The sequence below is a fragment of the Mustela lutreola genome, chromosome 4 (assembly GCF_030435805.1).
Source record: "Mustela lutreola isolate mMusLut2 chromosome 4, mMusLut2.pri, whole genome shotgun sequence".
Lineage (NCBI taxonomy): Eukaryota > Metazoa > Chordata > Mammalia > Carnivora > Mustelidae > Mustela > Mustela lutreola.
The window spans coordinates 107,402,237-107,420,684 of NC_081293.1; the positions used below are offsets into that span (position 1 = coordinate 107,402,237).

Below are 18,448 nucleotides of genomic sequence, written 5' to 3' on the forward strand. Positions count from 1 at the left end.
GGCAGAGAGAGAGGGAGAAACAGATTCTCGCTGAGCAGGGAGCCCCATGAGGAACTTGATCCCAGGAACCTGGGATCATGATCTGAGCCAAAGGCAGATGCTTTGAGTCCACCAGACATCCCCAGGAAAGATTTTTTTTTTTTTTTAATTATGTCTTTAAGTCATTTCTGTGCTGGCATTTCAGCTTTCTTTATGGCACTCTGGCCAGGCACGTGCTGAGTCCCTTTGCTTCTCGAATCCTTTCTGCTCCTTTCATCTGGCTTATCCTTCTCGCTTTGCCTCCAGGTCCCTCCTGTCGTGCTCTCTGGTCTGTTTCCCTCCCGCCAGCCGGCTGCACCCCACCCCTCACTTCCTAGAAGACCGGTGTGTGCATGTGTGTGTGCGCGTGTGTGTCTGTGATCGTCACAGCTCTTGCCTTCTCTTGCCTTGCTGCAGAGTGACGATGTCTGTTTGCTTCCTTGTGGATACGTTCCAGTGTGTTGTTCCCAGGACCCAGGGCGGCATGAGAACGCAGCATCCTTGGTTAACAAACGACTAAGACATTCATGGCGCCGAGCATGAAAGCACACACCAAGCCCTGTTGCATGTGATGTGCCCCGCACAGCTTCCCTGCCTACGAGGTGGCCCCTGCGGCAAGAGAAGGCCACCCATGCTGGGTCCATCCCCAGAGGATGCACCCCTCGTCACCCTTGCACGGACGTTCAGGGTTGCACGTGCTCTTAGTAACTATCACGTGCCTCTTCTCTTCCCAGGAGGAGTCCATGTGCTCCGGGCATTTATCTACGAGTTCTGTGGAACTGAAAAGGAGCTGGGGCCTTACTTTGTGGAGGTCGGCCCTGCGGCCGTGTCCGTGTTCATGAATTCCAGCAGCATCCACAAGGACGAACTTCTCCTCTTTGCCAGCCCTGGCATGGGTCAGGAAGGTAAGAGACACACGTGGAGTCGAGCGCCCAGACCCGCCTGGGCTGGCGTAGTACCATCCGGGTCCAGCTGACTGTCTGCACAGACACACATTCATCCTTTCCCCTGCCTCATTGGCATGGCGCTGTGCTCTGAGGGGCATGTGCGGATGAAGTCCCCAGGTCCTGGTCTCAGGGTTGACGGTCTAAGAAAGGCATCGAGGTTGGTGTCAGAAACACAGGAGCTGGGGATGGATGAGCGCTCACAGGGGTCAGGCCATCTGCTCGTGCTCTGCTCCCATCAGCCCCCAGTCACCAGCAAGGGGCCCCACATCCGCTCAGTGTGGTAGACGAGGAACCTGGGGGTTCAGCAGGGCGGGAGCGGGGCATCAGGCACATGTCAGCATCACATGGAGGGAAGAGTCGTGGGCAGACACGGGAGCCCGTTGAAGACGGCCGCAGAGTGCTCGGCCTGAGTGGCTGGGGCAACGGGTTATGTTTCCCAGAAGCAGGAGGAGGGGAAGCCAGTGGGGCACGTGTCCCGAGGCACCTGCTCACATGAAGGTCTTTGAACCTTGTTCCCCACACTGACCGTCCGGCTTCCATGCAGTTGGCCTTGCGGGAGCCTCTCCACCCAAGAAATTAGAGCTGGCAGGGGGTGGGTGGGCATCCTGTCCCTGGTGATCCTGTGTCAGGAGCTGGAATCGGAGGGCACAGGTGCGGGTAGCATGCCGTGTCCCGCGCAAATACGCGCCGACGCTTCTCTCCCTCCCCCACTCTCACATGTGTTTCGTTCTGTGGCCAGTGCCGCGTTCCCGCCTGCGGAGCCGCAGCTGCTGCCATGGAGGGTGTCTCTGTCAGCCACAGTGTCAGTTCTTCAGAATTCTAAAGCTCGGGTGAACGGGACAGCACTCCGCGTGACTATTGTTACAAATGAGCCTTTCTCCCTGTGCAGGGAAAAACGACACTGGGCAGCAGTGCTTGAAGGGAAAGACCCCTCCTTTCCTCATGCAGACACGCAGGCTGTTCTGAACCCCCCCAGACACGCCAGTCCTCTGGGACCCAGCGGGCCGTGTGGTGCCTGTCCGCCGCGTACGCCCATGCACACACGCCCACGTGCACACACACATGCACACACACACGTGTGCTCCTGTCCTACATGTGCGGCACTTTGCATTGCGTATCCGTGGGGTCACCAGTCTGAGGCTCACCAGGGCCCCGTTGAGGGCCTTGTGCAGTAAGACAGCCCTTAGTGAGCCCATCGGGGAGATCCTTCAACACAAGGCCGTCCAGCAACGGATGAACATGCCCGCCCCGAGCACAGCCATTCTCAGGAGCAGCAAACACCGAACAGTGTTGTGAGAGACGTTCCGGACAAGGCCCATGGCCCATGGGCCTGTCCGACCTCCAGGCTCCCTCGTCAGAACTTGAACGTCACCGGAACTCAGAGGCGGAGAGTAAACGATGGAAAATCCTGGTCATCCACCACGTGAGACGGAGGCATGGCCCTTCTGGCCCTCACACGTGTTCGTTGTGTTTTGTCGTCTGTTCAGGCTCCGTTGTCTCGCATCGATTTCCAGCCGGTCCCTCGAGCAACGTGACCTTCACATCTCAGAGCCCAGCGGGGGGCGGCCGGGCGTGGGGCCGCATGACCGTCCGGTATCACATGCAGCGTATGTCCTCCCTCCGAGTCTGGCTGGGTAGGGCCCCGGAGGTCGCCTGGTGCTCTGCTGAGCTCTGCTGAGAGTCGCTTTGGCCCTCGAGCCAGCTCTGCGCTCCCCTGCAGTTCGTTCTAGTGCTGTCTAGAAACCACACGTGTCAAGGCTTCGGCCTGAAGCTGTGGGGTGGGTAGAAGTCTCCCCCTGCCCCGGTCCCGACCCGTGCTCTTTGGGGAGAGCTTGCAGGTGGTCGCTTTCACTTTATGAGCTACGGTTTCACTGGCCTTTGATCTGGGGCCAGAGTCGCCCAGTGGGTTCCCACTGCAGCCCTCCATGTGGGATGGGGACCGTCCCTCCTGGCGCCCTGTGTGGGAGGTGAGGGTGTGAGGGAGCTGGCGTCCCTGCAGGGCCCCGACCTCGGCACCGATTCTTCTCTCCCTACCCCACTCTCACAGCCGTCTCTGTCTACACAAACGGAACCGTGTTTGCCACCGACACCCACATCACTTTTCTGGCTGTTACCGAGGAAACGACCCCCCTGGAGTTCATGTGGTCATTTGGAGAAGGTCCAGCCGTGAGGACAACGTCCAGAAGCATTAAGAAAAGACTCAGCACCCCTCAGTGGTGAGTGTGCAGGCATCACAGCAGGCGGCCGCAGGAAGCTTGCCTGCAGCTCGCCCACAGACTCCCCCACTGCCGCTGCCATGATTTTGGACGCCGCTGCGGACAGGAGGGGCACACGGGGAAGGCTAAAGGATGACACGAAGTCCCTCCCGCCTAAGCTAGGGGTGGGTGTGCGGCTTTGGAACCAGCGGTTCCGGGATCAGATCCCACCTTCTCCACCTAAGTCAGTCCCCATCCAAGCCCCGGTCCCAGTGCTGCTCCTGCCGCTCTGCACATGACTGACACGAAGATGAGGGGTGGTCCCACTGTCCCACTACCTCTCCCAGTGAGTGGGGAACCGTGGGGGCTGGGGTGCCTGCAGATGAAAATGCCCCCTCCCCCAACCTTTCTTTCTTTCTTTCTTTCTTTCTTTTTTTTTTTTTTTGTAAGGTTTTATTTATTTATTTGACAGAGATCACAAGTAGGCAGAGAGGCAGGCAGAGAGAGGGGGGAAGCAGGCTCCCTGCTGAGCAGAGAGCCTGACTCGGGACTAGATCCCAGGACCCTGAGATCATGACCTGAGCCGAAGGCAGAGCTTAACCCACTGGGCCACCCAGGCGCCCCTCCCCCCACCTTTCTCGAGGCTGCTCTCTACCTCTGACCCGTTCTTGTCCCCCACCTGCCCTTCCTGCCCCCTTGGCGGTCCTCCCGCAGGTACAACGTGACGGTGTGGGCCACCAACGGGCTGGGCAGCGTGGCCTCGGAGCCCCACCGCATCAGGACGCAGAGGAGAATTGTTGTCAATCGGCTCGTGTCCCCCTCCTCAGCTCTGCTGAACACCAGTGTGACATTTGAGTTCAGGCTCAACTTCGGCACCGACGTCACTTTCCTCTGGGACTTTGGGGATGGCATCGTGGGCCCGGGGGACCATTTAGCCAGTCACACCTATAGCAGGTGAGTGGCTCCGTCACAGGCACAGCTCTGTGGTGGCGGCTGGAAGGGCCTTTGTGAGGCGTGAGCCCCTCGTTCTCCACAGCCGACCTGGCAGTACGTGCAGTTGGCAGATACCAAGGAGAGTCAGATAAGCCTGCTGTCCAGGAACTCACGGTCCGGGGCCTGGGGCCGGCAGGCAGGAAAACAGTCACTATGAACACCAGGAGGCAGGGACAGAGCCGTGAGATGAGGGGTGGGGGCGCAGATAGAGGTAGAAGGTGCCAGAAGGACTGCCAGGGGCTCACTGTCTGCTGAAGAGCTTGGGCTGTGTCCTTTCATTTGGCATTTACTGAGCACCTGCTGTTTACCTGGAAGGAAGCATTATGGAGATCCAAGCACTGCTGGGCCTGCCTGGGGGAGGCGGGCGTGTCCACAGGAAACCACCAAGACAAACCGTAGGATTTCCACTGTCAAGGTTAGGGGAATGGTGAAGGGCAGGCAGGCCAGGTCTGAGCCTGAGCCTCCGGGCCGCTGCTGTTCAGCGGGGGGTGAGCCCTACCCTGGATTGCCCAGGCTGTGCAGACCTCTGGGTAAAGCCGGGCCTCCGGCTGGCATGGCACTGTTTACGCTGCCGTAATGAAGTAGTGACAGATGCAGAAGGGCCCAGAAGCGAGGCCTGTGTGGCCGGCAGCAGCAGGGAAAGACGGCCGACCTCCCTGAGTGTGGGACTTCCTCGAGAGCCCCCGTGGCCTCGCCACCCACAAGGACATGCCCGAACGGCCCAATGCGAGCTCTCCCTGTGCACCTCCTCCGTGGGAGGTGGGTGTTCACGGGAGGAAGGAGTTGATCGGGGGCGCCTGGGCAGGCTCCCCCAGGGGCACACCTGGGCCCCAGACCTGGGGATGTACTCTGTGGCTCCGGGATGGACATGCACTGCTTCACACCCCTGCCTCATCTTTGGAGTGTCCCAGGGGTCCCCAACCACCTGGACTCTGAGGGGGACCCCACAGCCTGCACTGGGGTCAGCAGGACCCACCCTCCTTAGGGACACACCATGACAGCAGGTGGCACTCTGTGGCTCAGGGAGCAGAGCGGGAAGATCATGCCCACTTTCCGGGTGAGGGGACAGGGTGCCCATCACATGGAGGGTCACACCGTGGGGCACAGATGGGCCAGGCCATGGCCACCGGGATCTGTCCCCACGGAACAACTGTTTCTCCGTCAGCAGGTGACATCAGTCTGGGAGCTGGGCGTCTGGCTTGCCCTGCACTGGGCGGGCAGCTGGTGTGTTAACTAGGCAGCAGATGGCCCCTGTGGACCAACCTCATGAGCAGACGCCCTCTGTGCTCACGGGTGGGCTGTCTGGCGGTCGGGTCCCACAGTGACGCGGTGGAGGCTGTTACGAAGGGGGCGGGAGAGGCAGACGCCTGGTGGGCTGGGTGTTTGCATTCCTGTGTGCTGTGGCCCTTGCAGGGAAGGAGAGTTCACTGTCCAGGCCCTTGCCTTTAATGACGTCAGCGCCGCCTCCCTGCGAAAGCATCTGTTCATTGTGCGGGAGCCCTGCCAGCCGCCCCCCGTGCGGAACATGGGGCCTGGGAAGGTGCAGGTAGACTGGGCCTGGGAACAACGGGATTTTGGGGAACAGACACTAGGGGGGCACCTCTTGGGGCTTCTGAGGGCCCTGGCAAGGTTGGGGGGATAGCGGGGGGAGGGCCTCGTCCTGGCCTTTAAGGGGCCTTATTGGCCTTCATCGCTCTGGTGTTCGGTTTGGCCTGCTTTGAGGGGCTGTTTAGAAATCGCTTGTGCAAGCCTGGGCGGCTCAGTGGTTAGCCCTCTGCTTCCCGCTCAGGTCATAGTCCCGGGGTCCTGGGATCGAGCCCCGCATTGGACTCTGCTCAGCCGGAGCCTGCTTCTCTCTCTGCCTGCCGCTCCCCTGCTTGTGCTCTCTCTCTCCTGCTCTCTGTCTCTCAAATAAATGAATTTTCTTTTAAAAAAAAGAAATAGCTTGTGCCAAGCACTCAAGCATTTTCAGGAGAAAGGAATGTTTGGATTCCTGTGAAGTCAACAGCCAAAAAGACACGATTGGTCCCTTCCCAAGCATGCACTGTGGGTTAGGAGAGGGAGGGCGCACCCACTGTGGGTTAGGAGAAGGACGGTGGCATTTTACTTCTTTTGTTCCTCTGAGTTAGAGCAGATTTCCCATGTCAGGGCAGAAGTGTCTGTGACACATGGAAATCCAAGCTGTGACTTGGCTGCATTTCCAGACTGCACGCTGGGCCTCCGACCAGGGTCCAGAGTCAGGTACCTCCCACCAGGGAAGAGGTGGCGGGGATCGGGGGACCCACAGAAGAGCCCCCAGGGCAAGGTCTGGATCATTCCTGCCACATAGCTCCTGCAGGATGGGGACGGCCCCTTACAAGCAGGACCCGAGCCCCCATTAGGCCAGCACACACCTGTGTGTGTGCACGGACAGTGGGCTTTCTGGGTCGGGGGGATGAACAGAACGTCAGAGGGACCCTACCATGGAGACGGGATGGCCAGGAACCAGGAGAGACAGACTGCATTTAAATCGTGACTCTGCTCTCAGGTTGAGGCACCGGATGTGACCTGTCCCTGGTTAGACATGGTCCAGGGGTGTCGCCCACGGCATGTGGTCCAGACTGTTACTGGTGATGTGACCCGGGGTTCTGTTCTAAAGAGAAGGACTCAAGTGTTTTTCATTCTTGAAACAAAGGAACCAACACTGATGAGTCCATTTTTCCTTTATAAAATTTTTTCTTGTACACATTTTCTGGAAGTGTAAGGGAAGGAGGAAATCATTTGGAATGCAGCAAGAGAGCCCCACTGTGTCCCTGGACACACTTAAGGAAGGCCAAGGTCCACTTCTAGTGTTAAGGAATACCGGTTTTAAAATCTCATTTCCCAACTCCTTCTAGACATTTACGCTTTTCCCTTTGTTGTGGGAGATTTTCATTAAACTGTCCTGCAAGGAAGCTTTTGTGCTTGTTCCCTCTCTCGCTGTGTCTCTCTATGTCAAATAAATAAATACAATCTTGAAAAAAAAATAAATAAAATGGTTTTTTAAAAAGACGTATTTATTTTAAAGAGAGAGAACATGAGCAGGGGAGGGGCAGAGGGAGGGAGAGAGAATCCCAAGAAGGGCCCCTGCTGAGAGTGGAGCCTGATGTGGGGCTCGATCTCACAGCCCTGCGATCGTGACCCAAGCGGAAATCAAGAGTCAGGCACTTAACCTGCGGAGCCACCAGATGCTTCTCTGTGGCATCAAGCATAACGGACATTTCGAGACCTTTCTCTCTAACCTGCAGGTGTGGCGGTCTCAGCCTCTGACCCTGGCCGTGACATTTGAGTCTGCAATCCTCTGTGACATCTCCCAAGGCCTCTCCTACACCTGGACCTTCTGGAACTCCCAGGGGTGGCCGGTGGCCCTGCCCCACACCGTCAGCACGCACAGGCAGACAGTCACTGTCCCCAGCTACTTCCTGGCGCCCGGCAACTACACTGCTCTTGCCAGGGTAGGTGGTCCGAAGACATTTGTCCCATCAGCCCCGGAGCAGGAGCTCAGCCCTGTCCCTCCAACCTGTTGTACCTGAGATAATGATGGTCGTCACAACACGTGGGCTGGGCTGCCGAGAAATGCTTAGCACCTCTCAGAGAGCAAGTTGCGTGTCCAAACGCAGGAAAGTCATCGTGAAAATCTCGTTCTTTCAGCAGAAGCTTCCTGAGCATGTGCTTTGACGATGTCGCTGAGGTAGTCCCGAAATATCAGGGAGTGTCTGTGTCGTCACAGAGCGTCCCGCCTGGAATGGGAGGGCATGTTAGTCAGACCACAGAGTCCAGGAGGACACCCTGCGGACCGGGCTGCTGCTGGCACTTGGTGTATTTTGGCTGGAAAAATGGTGAAAATATGTCATGGTCCTTTCTAGAAGAGTTGGCTTCATGGAGCAGAGTCTGTTTGCAGGTAGAGACCAGCCTGCGTTTTCCTGCTGTCTCAGAGTTCCCCGGGGAGCTCACCACCTCCCAGGGAGGGGTGGCTATGAGCCCTGCAGCGCGCCAGGTCAGGAGAGGGTTCCAGAATGGCAGAGGCCAGGACGGTCCCCTAGAAGCACACAGGGTTTGTGGGGGTGGGTGGGGGGACACGGGGCTGAACACATGAGTAGGAGGTTCTCTGATGACCAGGGGAAGGCAGAGATGGAGCGATCGGGTCTCAGGGGGCCGTGATGGCAATGTTGGAGGGAGGGCAGTGGATGTGGGGGAGGGGGGCAGTGTGCTGGGTCTCCGGGCGCAGGCCGGGAGCAGTGAGGGAGAAGGGAGGGCAGGCAGCCCTTGTGTTTTGGGGCTGGGGCAGGGGAAGGAGCCAGACAAGGAGGTGAGGTTTGGTCCGTCTGTATTAAGCATCATAAGGATCTGTGTCACTAGTTTTCCTTAAATTTTAAAATAGTGGAAACGTTTTATTAGTTATAGTTTAAACAAACAAACAAACAAATAACACTTGTTCCCATAATGGTCTGCGTTGTTTTTTAGTTTAACACAGCTTAACATCTTCATGTCCAATGTCACTTGGGCAGCGGCGAGTAGGTGTCCCGTTTCCGTGACTGCCCCTGAGCTCTCCTTGTCGCTGAGGAACCTGGGAAGTGACTCCTGGAAGGGTAGATTTCAGCTGGACTGACAGGGCCAGAGCAGATCCTGTGAGGTCCACTGGACCGTGTTACCAGCCTAACTGCCAGTGTCCCAGCTGGGCACGAATGGGGTGGGGGAGTGTGTCTGAGGCAGGCGTCTGTCCAGCCTTGCCGAGAGGCCACCTGTCTGGTCTGGCCCCAAACTTAGCAGACCCCAGATGGTGTTGTCGGTTTTATTAGAAATGGCTATTCCTGCGGGGTCTGGTTCATACTGCATAAGGTCACTAGTGCCATGTGACCTGGCAAAAAGAGAAAAGGACACGACAGCCCATGGGGTTTCCCTTCGATCCACTGGTTCTGAGCAAGTGAGTGCAGCTGGGTAAGGTGTGCGAATGTGGGCATGGACGCGATCGGTGAGACCATGTGCCGGTAGCCTGTGCGTCCGGAGGCGAGAGCTCCTTTCCCCCAGGCTCTGGACAGTGGGGTTGCGGCACTTGTCCTGTCTGTGTGGAAAGAGTGGAGGCTGGGATCCAAGCTGCCAGGTGCGGCGGCTCCATGTTGGCACGCTTGGTCGCGAGCCTGTCATTGCCCACGAGTGGCTCGGACGCGTCTTCCTTCAGGTCATGGGACCTGCCCTGTTGAGGTGCTTCTGCCGATGTCTGAGCTTGTCTTCACGTTGCCTCGGTGGGTCATACCCTCCGATGTGCAGACCTCCTGCTGTCACTGCCATGCTGACCAGCAGCGCCCCGCACGTCCCCGTCTTTGGACATTCCTGATGGTTCCTCCAGCGGCAGGAGGGGCTGAGCAGAGATGGAGGTGTAGGTGGGCGTGGGATCACACATTTGGTCGATGGCTGTTGGGGCCCCACGTGGGAAAGCCGCAAGCAGGGAACCTCGGGTGCCTTTCTGAAGGAAGTCACAAAGAACCGGGCCCAGACCCACGAAAAGAGCAGCAAGTGTGACGCTGTTGTTCCAGATTGTGTCACATTCTCAAAGAGACTTTGAATGGCAGGTTTACAAAATGTTCCAGTATTCCCGAGTTTCAGAATCATTGTCTTACAGTTCATTTACGTTGCTTCAAGACTGTTGCACGAGGGCTAGAAATGTAGATTTTTTTTTTTTTTTGAGATTGTTTTTGAGAGAGAGTAGGAACAGGGGGAGGGGCAGAGGGAGAGTCTGAAGCAGACGTCCCGCCGTGTGCAGCCCTACGGGGCTCGATCTCACGATCCTGAGATCATGACCTGAGCCGAAATCAAGAGTCAGCTGCTCCGCCGCCTGAGCCAGCCAGGTGCCCCAGAAATGTAGCTTACAGAAGGCCAGCTAATGCCATCCAAGACCGAGGACAAGCTTCCTGACGGCGGAGCAGGCTTGGCAGCTGGCCCGTGTGCTGATGACCAGGACCATGTCATCAAAGGTGTACCTGGGGAGTCGCAGCTCTGTGTGCCCCCAGACGTGAGTACATGTCCCTGCCCGCCCCTGCCCCAGCCACCTTGGCTGCACTGGCACACAGTAGGCGGTCTCTGACACAGGTGACTGGTGGGTATCAGAATAATGGAGCATCTTGGTGAGGTACTGTCGGAGCTGGCGGCACGCTTACATTCACAGTTTCCTTCCAGCGTTCTCTTGTTTTTGAACTTACTTATTTGCTTCGAAGTCATCTCTACACCCAAGGTGGGGCTGGAACTCACGACCTCGAGATCAAGAGTCGCACGCTCCACTAGTGGAGCCGACCGGGTGCCCCAGTCTCCTTGCAGCATCAGAGGGTGTCTGGCCCCAGCACGCCTCCTGCCAAGTCCCCTGGGTGACACCCCCTTGTCACCGCATTCCAGGTCCGGGTGGTAGGCAGCGTGGTGCACAGCAGCTACAGCGTGGCGGTGGAGGTGCGAGCCCGGGCCCCCGTCAGCGTCATCTCCGAGGGCACGCACCTGTTCCTCTCCAGAGCCCCCTCGTTCCCCGTCGTCCTCACGGGCTCCCAGTCCTACGACCCAGACCACCCGGGGGCCGTCCTCAGGTGAGCACGCGGGAGCCCGACTCACATCTCCCCTGGAAGCCGAACATACGGGAGACGGGGGGACGGCTGTCACTCAGACGGGAGTAGCGCTGGACATCGGTGTTTGAGAAGTGAGGCTGCCGTGTGTCAGTGCGTGCGCTGCGCAGCTCACAGGCAGCGGACACGGCTTCCTGTGGACTGGAGGCCAGCAGGCGGAGGGAGGGCCAGCCGTTCGGTGTCTGGGACCACCTGCCTCCTGGTTCCTAGCTGGTTCTTCTCGTGGCGTCCTCACAGGGTGGGTGGGGAGGGGGTGCCGGGGGCTCCGCCATAGGCACGCGATCTGTCCCTTCCTGGAGGCTCCATCTCCTCGACCTAAACCCTCCCAAGGCCCCTGTCATCACTCCGTCACACAGGGCGTTGGGTCTCCACATCGTAGCGGGACCCCTCAGTCCTTGGCAAACACGTTTCTCTGTGACTGACGTTCTTGCTCTGACGAAGGGGGGACTTGAGCTCCGCGTGCCCCTCTTCCCACGCTGCTGGAGGTCCCCCGCTCAGGCCTTGGTCCCCCTCCCCATCCACACGCCCTCCCTGGTGGCCTCACCTGATTTCCTGATGGGACCCGATCCGTGTGACAGTCGCCTCCAGCAAGCATCCTGCGTCCGCACTGCTCTTGGCCTCCAGGCTGGGTGTCCCGCCGTCTCCAGCCTGGTCCCCGGGTGGCCTCCCGTCTCTGCTGACGGAGGGGTCCTTCCCAGCATTCAGGCCAGTCTTCACAGAGCAGGTGGACGGAGTCTGTGAGAGCCCCGTCACCGCCCGCCCCCCTTCCATCTGCGCTCGGACATCACACGCCCGGGGAGGCTTCCGATGACCCCGCGGTGATGACTGTCCCGTGCTGACTCTGTGGTGTCTTCTTCCAGAGCCCCCATTCCCATGACATCCCACAGTCCTTCATCCCTGCTGGCATGTTCACACCAGTGGGCAGGGCCGTGCCTTGGCATGTCCCTGTGCCCGGCGCAGAGTGGGTCGTCCGCGGGTATTTCTGAATAGTGAGAGTGGACAGCTGCTGAGTCCCGAGCATGGCTGTTGGTGGAGGCGAGAGGCGGCCTGCTGGACTTGTGGGTCACACGCACGTGCTCTGAACAACACACACGCTGCCCCCGTGCCCTGGCCTTGTGGACCCTCCCCGAGAGCCCCGTGTGGTGCCCACAGCAGGAGCCCAGCGTGTGTCTGCGGAGATGGGCAGAGTCCGCTCCCGGGGAGGGGGGACAGTTTCCACCCAGCCCAGGAGGAGGTTTGCTCCCCCAAGGGCCTGAGCTGGACCGGTGCCAAAAAAGCTCCTATAGACTCTGGAAACAGGGAGGCTTAGAACCGGTGCCTAGGTCCAGGTCACTCACAGTGCAGATTGGGAAGTGAACTCGGAGGGGTGAGCTGTGGTGTGGACTTCGGGGTGCTGTGTGGGGAGCCTGTACCTCCTCCTTACGCACCTCCCGGTGGGGCTGCTTATCTCCATGTGTCCCCCAGAAGACCTGTCCTGGCCGGGGTTGGGGCTGGCTTCCTAACTGTTGAGCGACTGTCACAAGGCAGAGCACGGCATAGGGGAGATGCCTGGTACTCATCTCCTGGCCTGTCCTCCTGCTCTGGGACGGGCAGGCCCCGAAGCCTTGGCCTTCCCAGGGTCAGAGGCCGTGCACTTCTTGGGGGCTGCAGAGGTGCCAGAGGGGGTGGGAAGTAGCATGCGTGGGGCCAGAGCAGGGCCCCAAGTCCATGAGCTGGGTGAGGCGCGGCCTGGCCCCTGACCTTGGCAGCCCTGCTCCAGCGTTGGAACCGCCCATCCCACCTCCGTCAGAGAGAAGGGAGACATCCCCCGGCCCGCCTGCTCCCCTGGGGCCCCAGGAAAGCCCCGTTAGTAGCCGGGCTGGTCACCTGACTGCTGGGGCAGGTGCGTTCAGCCCCGTGGTGCCTTCTCCCGCAGCTATCACTGGAAATGCACCGTGGCCAGCAGCCCCGGGCACTCCTGCTTCGCCACCTCCTCGCCACACAGCCTGGATGCCGGGGCTCCCTCCCTTGCCTTCCCTGCGGACTCTCTCAGCGACAGCTATGATCAGTTTGTCGTGACGCTGACGGTGTCCAGCGCCGGCCGGAATTCTTCAGAGGCGCAGGTGTTCCTGTCTCCTCGCCCCGACTTGGTGCTCAGGTACCGCCTGCCCCTGGTTCCCTGAAGGACAGGTCCAGGGGCCATGCCCTTCCGTGCCCTGCCCGACAGGTGTAGGAGCCAGCGGAGCCTGCTGAGGAGGAATGGGGCTGGCCAGGGAAGGCAGCGGAGCCCACGCTCCGGTGGCACAGGGACAGAGCCTGTCCCGACAGCTGTCCCAAGACAGGGGTCTGTTGTTGGGCTGAGACTGGACAGAGGCTAAGCATCTTGGGGCCTCTGCGCAGTGCCTTCCAGGCATCGTGGGGCTGGGCCAGTGGTGACATGGGGCAGTGCAGGGAGCAAGGTCGTGCTCCAGCCACAAAGCAGACCTGCAACAGGGAGGCCAGGCCAGCACCTGAGTGAGGGACTCGCTGAGCCCTGCACTGGACACAGGCTGGCATGAGCCACACCTGTTCCATGCGCCCCCAAGGGGACAAGTAGGATGCCTGGAGGACTGGGGCACGCAGGGCTGCTCCCATACACGAACCCTGCAAGTGGTCTGGGCAGTTACCTTTGCCTTGTTGTGTAAAAACAGCTCGGGGTTAAAAGTGTGGAGAAAGAGTGGGTTCTGGCAGGCTTCCTGGAGGAAGAAGAAAATTAGCTGTGGCTGGCCAGGACCAACACAAAGGAGAGGACGCAAGCTGTGGCACTGAGGTCAGATAGATGCCTCTGGTGGAGACCACCCCCACCCTTGGGGTTCAGGGTTGAGGGGGTGAAAAATGCGTCTCAGCAGGCGGGCGCAGGTGCCTCTCCACGTCCAGCCAGACCCAACATAAAAGTGCAGGAATCAAGGTTCCAGGCTGGCTTGGTTGATACAGCGTGACTTCTGATCTCAGGGCCATGCAGTCAAGCCCCATGCTGGGTGTGCAACTTACTGTAAAAAATATATATACATATTAAAAAAAGAAAGTGAAGGAATGTCAGTACAGGGCTACAAACCTCGGGTCGTAATTTAGATAATTATATTTAATAGATTTTTAGATATGAATTAGGTTAATTAATCTCAATTAATTAGTATTAATTAGAATAAGCTTTTATTCTAAAAACACAACATACTATGTAATTCTGCTGCTCACAAGATAAAGATTTTATTTAAAAATACTCCTTCATCGTGCAAAGGTATTGGGTGGGCGTCGGTCAGTATGGTCAGGCATAATCTGGGCCGCTGCGGACCACGTCCTGAGGGGCCGGGGGCCAGATGGGCCTCTTCTGTCCTGAGTCCACCCCGTCCCCACCCATCAGGCGCACACACACCCCGCAGGGAGACACGTTCACACATGGAGATGCACACACACAGAGGGACAGGCCCACTGAGGCCCCTCGAGGAACCTGCGTGGGCCCACGTGCTGGGTTCCCTCCACCCAGGGTTCCTGCACTGGGAGCCACATGTGGCGGCCACAGTCCGAGACATGTGTGGGCATGCCGCCTTCATGTGGGAGATGCTGGCCCCCCATGTGCCCTTGGGGGGCTCTCTCCCATAGTGACCTGCTGATGGCGGCTGAGTCTCTCAAAAGGTCCTGTGAATCAGGCCTTGGTGGCCATCCCAGGGTACCACATAACGCCCTAAGGAACTGCACATGCCAGTCAGTGAGAAAGCCTGGCTGTGGGGCCACGGGACTGAGGGAGCCGGCGGGGTTGCCCATGTGGGGGGGGGGGGGGCAGACCACAGGGGGCGGTGAGGCTGCAGGACATGAAGAACATACCTGGCCATTGGGGGATGTCCAGGTGAGGCTTAGGTTGGTCAGAGGGAGCCCCGAGGCGTTGAACACTTGGGGGACCTCCCTTCCGTGGACAGTGCAGGTGGGGCTGGGGTCAGGGGGCTGTGGGGCCAGGGGGCCATCCAGGCTCTGCCCTGAGCTTTGTGTGACCTGGAGGACTCACACACCCTCTCTAGGCTCGGTGCGTGTGCGTCCTGGGACCTAGCCCATGTCATGAGGTGGTGCCGGGGGGAGCAGGGGGAGCTGGGTGCGGGCTCGGCCGCCCCACAGTGCTCAGACGTGCCAGCCCTGGCACCGACCCACCCTTAGCACAAACGAGCGAGGCCGCTGAACTGTCCAGTGTTCTCCCTAAAATCCCCAATCGGGTTCGCATGGCACAGGTTCGTCCACATCTCCTGGGTCAGCTTTAAGGACGTGTTTGTTAACTGGAACGAGGAGCTTTCTCTTCGAGCCGAGTGTGACGAGTGTGGTGAGGGGCACACCCTGTCTTACTCCTGGGACCTCTTCCTGGTCAACGCGACCGAAAGGACCCGAATGGAAGGTAAGGTCACGGCCGCCTTCATTTTGTTAACCCAGGCGAGGACTCAGTGTTCAAGGGTTGCTGAGGATACGCAGGCTCCGCGGCGCCCGGACCAGTGTCCCTGGCTGTGCCCATCACACCGAGCTCCCCAGCCCCTCTCCTTTATGCTCACGGAGACAGAGATGCCCGAACGCTGCGGCTCAGACACCTGCACACGACCCAGAACTTGCCTCCATCCCTCGCGGCTCCTGCTGTCGTTGGGGCCAGTCCCCGCCCCAGCTCTGAGACCTGCGATTTCAGACCCTTCTCCAGGAGGTGGTTTTCTTGGGTGGGAAGGGTGGGTCCCAGTGCTGCGCAGGGCAGTGGCCAGGTGACGTGAGACGGTATGTGAGAACGTGCCAGCTCTGGGACAGGACATGGCCTGGGTGCGAGCCAGGAGGGGGAGGGGTTCTCACCCGTGGCCTCTGTGATGAGAGAGACGGCTGGGAATGGCGGACAGAGGAGCTTTTGTTTCTGAGCTGGGTATGGCTGGCTCCGGGGTCAGCAGCTTGTGCCGAGGCCTCAGAGGCCCACACTTACTCTGTATCTGTCCCACGGGGCCGCACGAAGCTTCCATACTCGGGCTCTAAGCGCAGGGGACCTCCCAGCGAGGGGGGCAGGAACACATAGGGGCCATTGTGCCCTTCTCTGCGGGGGAGCTGTTCCCACGTTCCCAACGTAATTGGGTTTTCCAGAAGCAAAGCCGGTGGGGAATGCATGGGAGGAACCGGGGCAAACCGCACCCCCCCACCCCCAGGTGGTTAATCTTGCAGCCAAGCCAGTGACTGTCCGAAGGCCATGTGTCTCCCTTTCTTGTCACAGAAGCCGTCTCTGTGACAGCAGTGAGGACAAGCTCACTCTAGCGAGACGTCCTCGTGTTACATCTGTAGAAGTTTTCTCTTTGTCGTTCATCCTTTCTCGTAATTATGCCCGCGTTCTTTAGAGTCGTTACGTGTGACATGGACAAGTGAGGGAGGGTCAAAGGCTCCACACGCCCAGACAGTGTCTAGAGTAGACGTGAACAACTGTGCCAGGCATGCTGGTGCAGGGGGAGTCCGTGGCGAGCAGATCCCGGGGGAGCTATGGCGCCGGCTGCCCTCCTGCTTCTCGGGGGGTGGTTGGCCTGCCTCCAGGTGAAACCCATGCTCCCCGGTATTTTCTGGGACGCATCCTTTTCAGAGATTGGTCACGTTTGTTAAAATGGCATGCTGATGGAATCTGTAGACCTTTGTATTTATTATTATTATTATTTTTAAAGATTTTATTTATGGGGGGCATAAGCAGGTGGGGGGCAGAGGGAGAGGGAGAAGCAGACTCCCCGCGGAGCAGAGCCCAGTGTGGGGCTCGATTCCAGGACCTCAGGACCATGACCTGAACCAAAACTAACAGTCAGATGCTCAATCAACTAACTGGGCCCCCCAGATGCCCCCATAGACTGTTTTCAACCACATAGTTTTTCTGGTCTGAAAGTCTCACCCGGCTCCATGTTTGTTCAAGTCCCCTCTTGCAGAACAGTGGGGCTGCTGGGCGCTGCTGGCCTGGGGGCGATTTCGAAGCTGCCAGAGTCCAGTCCACCATCCGCGAGGCCGAGCTGGCTGGAGCCCCACGCAATGGGCACACTGTCTTCTCGGGAGCTGTCACCACAGACCCAGGCCCCGCCGGTCCTCTCAGCCACCAGGAAACCCTCCTCGGGGCCCACAGTCAGCAGGCACTGGGTTCCTGCTGTGGGTGACCGGCGTTCCCCAGGACCCAGCCCCCCTCGGAGGTTGTCCCCCCAGAGCCCGTCCCCCACCTCCTCTGGTAAGTGCTCCTGTCCCGTCACATCCGCACAGCTTGTGGGATGCTCATAGGGTCTCAGGGCCTTCCTCCCACCCGCAAACCTGTCCAGGCTCTGACAGCTGCCTGTGCACATGGCCTCCCTCGTCCCTTATCCTTTGCAGCACCAGGCCCTTCACGGTATCGCTCGTTTTCAGGCTGCCCAGAAACGGTTTCTGGGCCTCCAAAGTCGAGAAAGGAGCTCGTCGTCAGGGAGCAAAGCTGTGGCCCAGACTCTGCCTGTCCCTTATTGTCCCTCCCCACTGTCACCATTGACACTGTGCTTTCCTTAGGCTGTGGTCCGGCAGGTGCCACCCTGCCCCAGGACGCCCTGGCCTCAGGTCAGCTGCTAGGACAGGACGCCATGGGGACAGAACAGTAATATCTGCAGCAGGACATGCTTGTGTCCCCTGCTTCCTTCTGAGAGGAGGGGGTGCGACACTCTCTGAAGGGACAGTGAGAGTTTGGAGAGTGGGGTCCTGGCCTCGGCCTGCACCCAGCGGCTGGCTTATATCCCGGGAAAGCTACACACGCAGACACCTGCCTCCACTGTCGCGGTGACGCAGTGACACACGTGGAGCCGGGTGTGGACTCGAGACTCAGACCCCGGCAGCCTGTGTGTGCCGTCAGGAGGGTCGTGTAGACTTTGGGGAAGTCTGTGGCTTTCCGTGACATGGCCTGTTTTTCCCCTCATATAGATTTTGAAGCCTATTACAGCGATCTCCAAGAAGCCGTGCCACCCAGAGGGAGACAGCCCGCCGACTGTGAGTCTGTGACCGTCACCTCTTCCTGGGGCTCCATCAGCACACCAGTCTAGTCTCTGAAGCCCCTGAGATTGGGAATTGCCTCCCTGCTCCCCCACAGCACGAGCTCCGAGAGCTCCCAGTGATGCAGGGCACATCAGACCCGAATCTTCTAGCTCACCCACTGCTACACTTCAGGTCCCCTGTACTCAGAACCCCACGTAGCCCCACCCCCACAGGCAGGCGCTGCTGCACTCCCATGCCTTGGTCCGTAGGCGGTCGATGCCGAAAATAACCCCTTAGCGCCCTTCCTGGGACGTCACTGTGAAGCACTGCCTCCTTTCAGTCGCCTTCTGTTTCCTTCCTCTGGGCGTCCCCTTCGTCTTGTCTTGTATCCCTTCCGTCCCGTGACAGCCCAGCGTACTTGTAGTGCTTGAAGCTGGTGCATGCGATGCTTGCGGCTCTTTCCCTGGCTGTCCTGCTCTAGCTCTCCAAGGATGCGTCCAGGGAGCGTGGGGACCCCCATCCCAGACAACCGTGGTGCCTGGAACCCTGGCCACAGCGAGTGTGTTCTTGAGTGGACAGATGTGTGGTTGGTGGACGATATAGCCATGGACAGAAGAGCTGGACGGGCAGGGGGCGGCGTGTCCGTGGGCGGAGGAGCTGGACAGTCGTGGAGGGTTTGTCCGTGGGATCTGCTCCC

At 59.1% G+C, this 18,448-nt stretch overlaps 1 protein-coding gene across 1 annotated transcript in view; it reads left to right on the plus strand.

Annotated features, from left to right (window-relative positions):
* The window catches only part of PKD1L1 (polycystin 1 like 1, transient receptor potential channel interacting), a 97,502-nt gene that overhangs the window by 9,661 nt on the left and 69,393 nt on the right, over positions 1–18,448 (plus strand). Inside the window, exons 6-17 of the mRNA XM_059172526.1 lie at positions 753–923; positions 2,453–2,572; positions 3,013–3,181; positions 3,875–4,114; positions 5,567–5,699; positions 7,420–7,626; positions 10,559–10,740; positions 12,692–12,913; positions 15,009–15,169; positions 16,685–16,987; positions 17,076–17,143; positions 17,646–17,766. Coding sequence (XP_059028509.1) covers positions 753–923; positions 2,453–2,572; positions 3,013–3,181; positions 3,875–4,114; positions 5,567–5,699; positions 7,420–7,626; positions 10,559–10,740; positions 12,692–12,913; positions 15,009–15,169; positions 16,685–16,987; positions 17,076–17,143; positions 17,646–17,766 — 2,097 coding nt within the window. The remainder of the gene's footprint in view (positions 1–752; positions 924–2,452; positions 2,573–3,012; positions 3,182–3,874; positions 4,115–5,566; positions 5,700–7,419; positions 7,627–10,558; positions 10,741–12,691; positions 12,914–15,008; positions 15,170–16,684; positions 16,988–17,075; positions 17,144–17,645; positions 17,767–18,448) is intronic.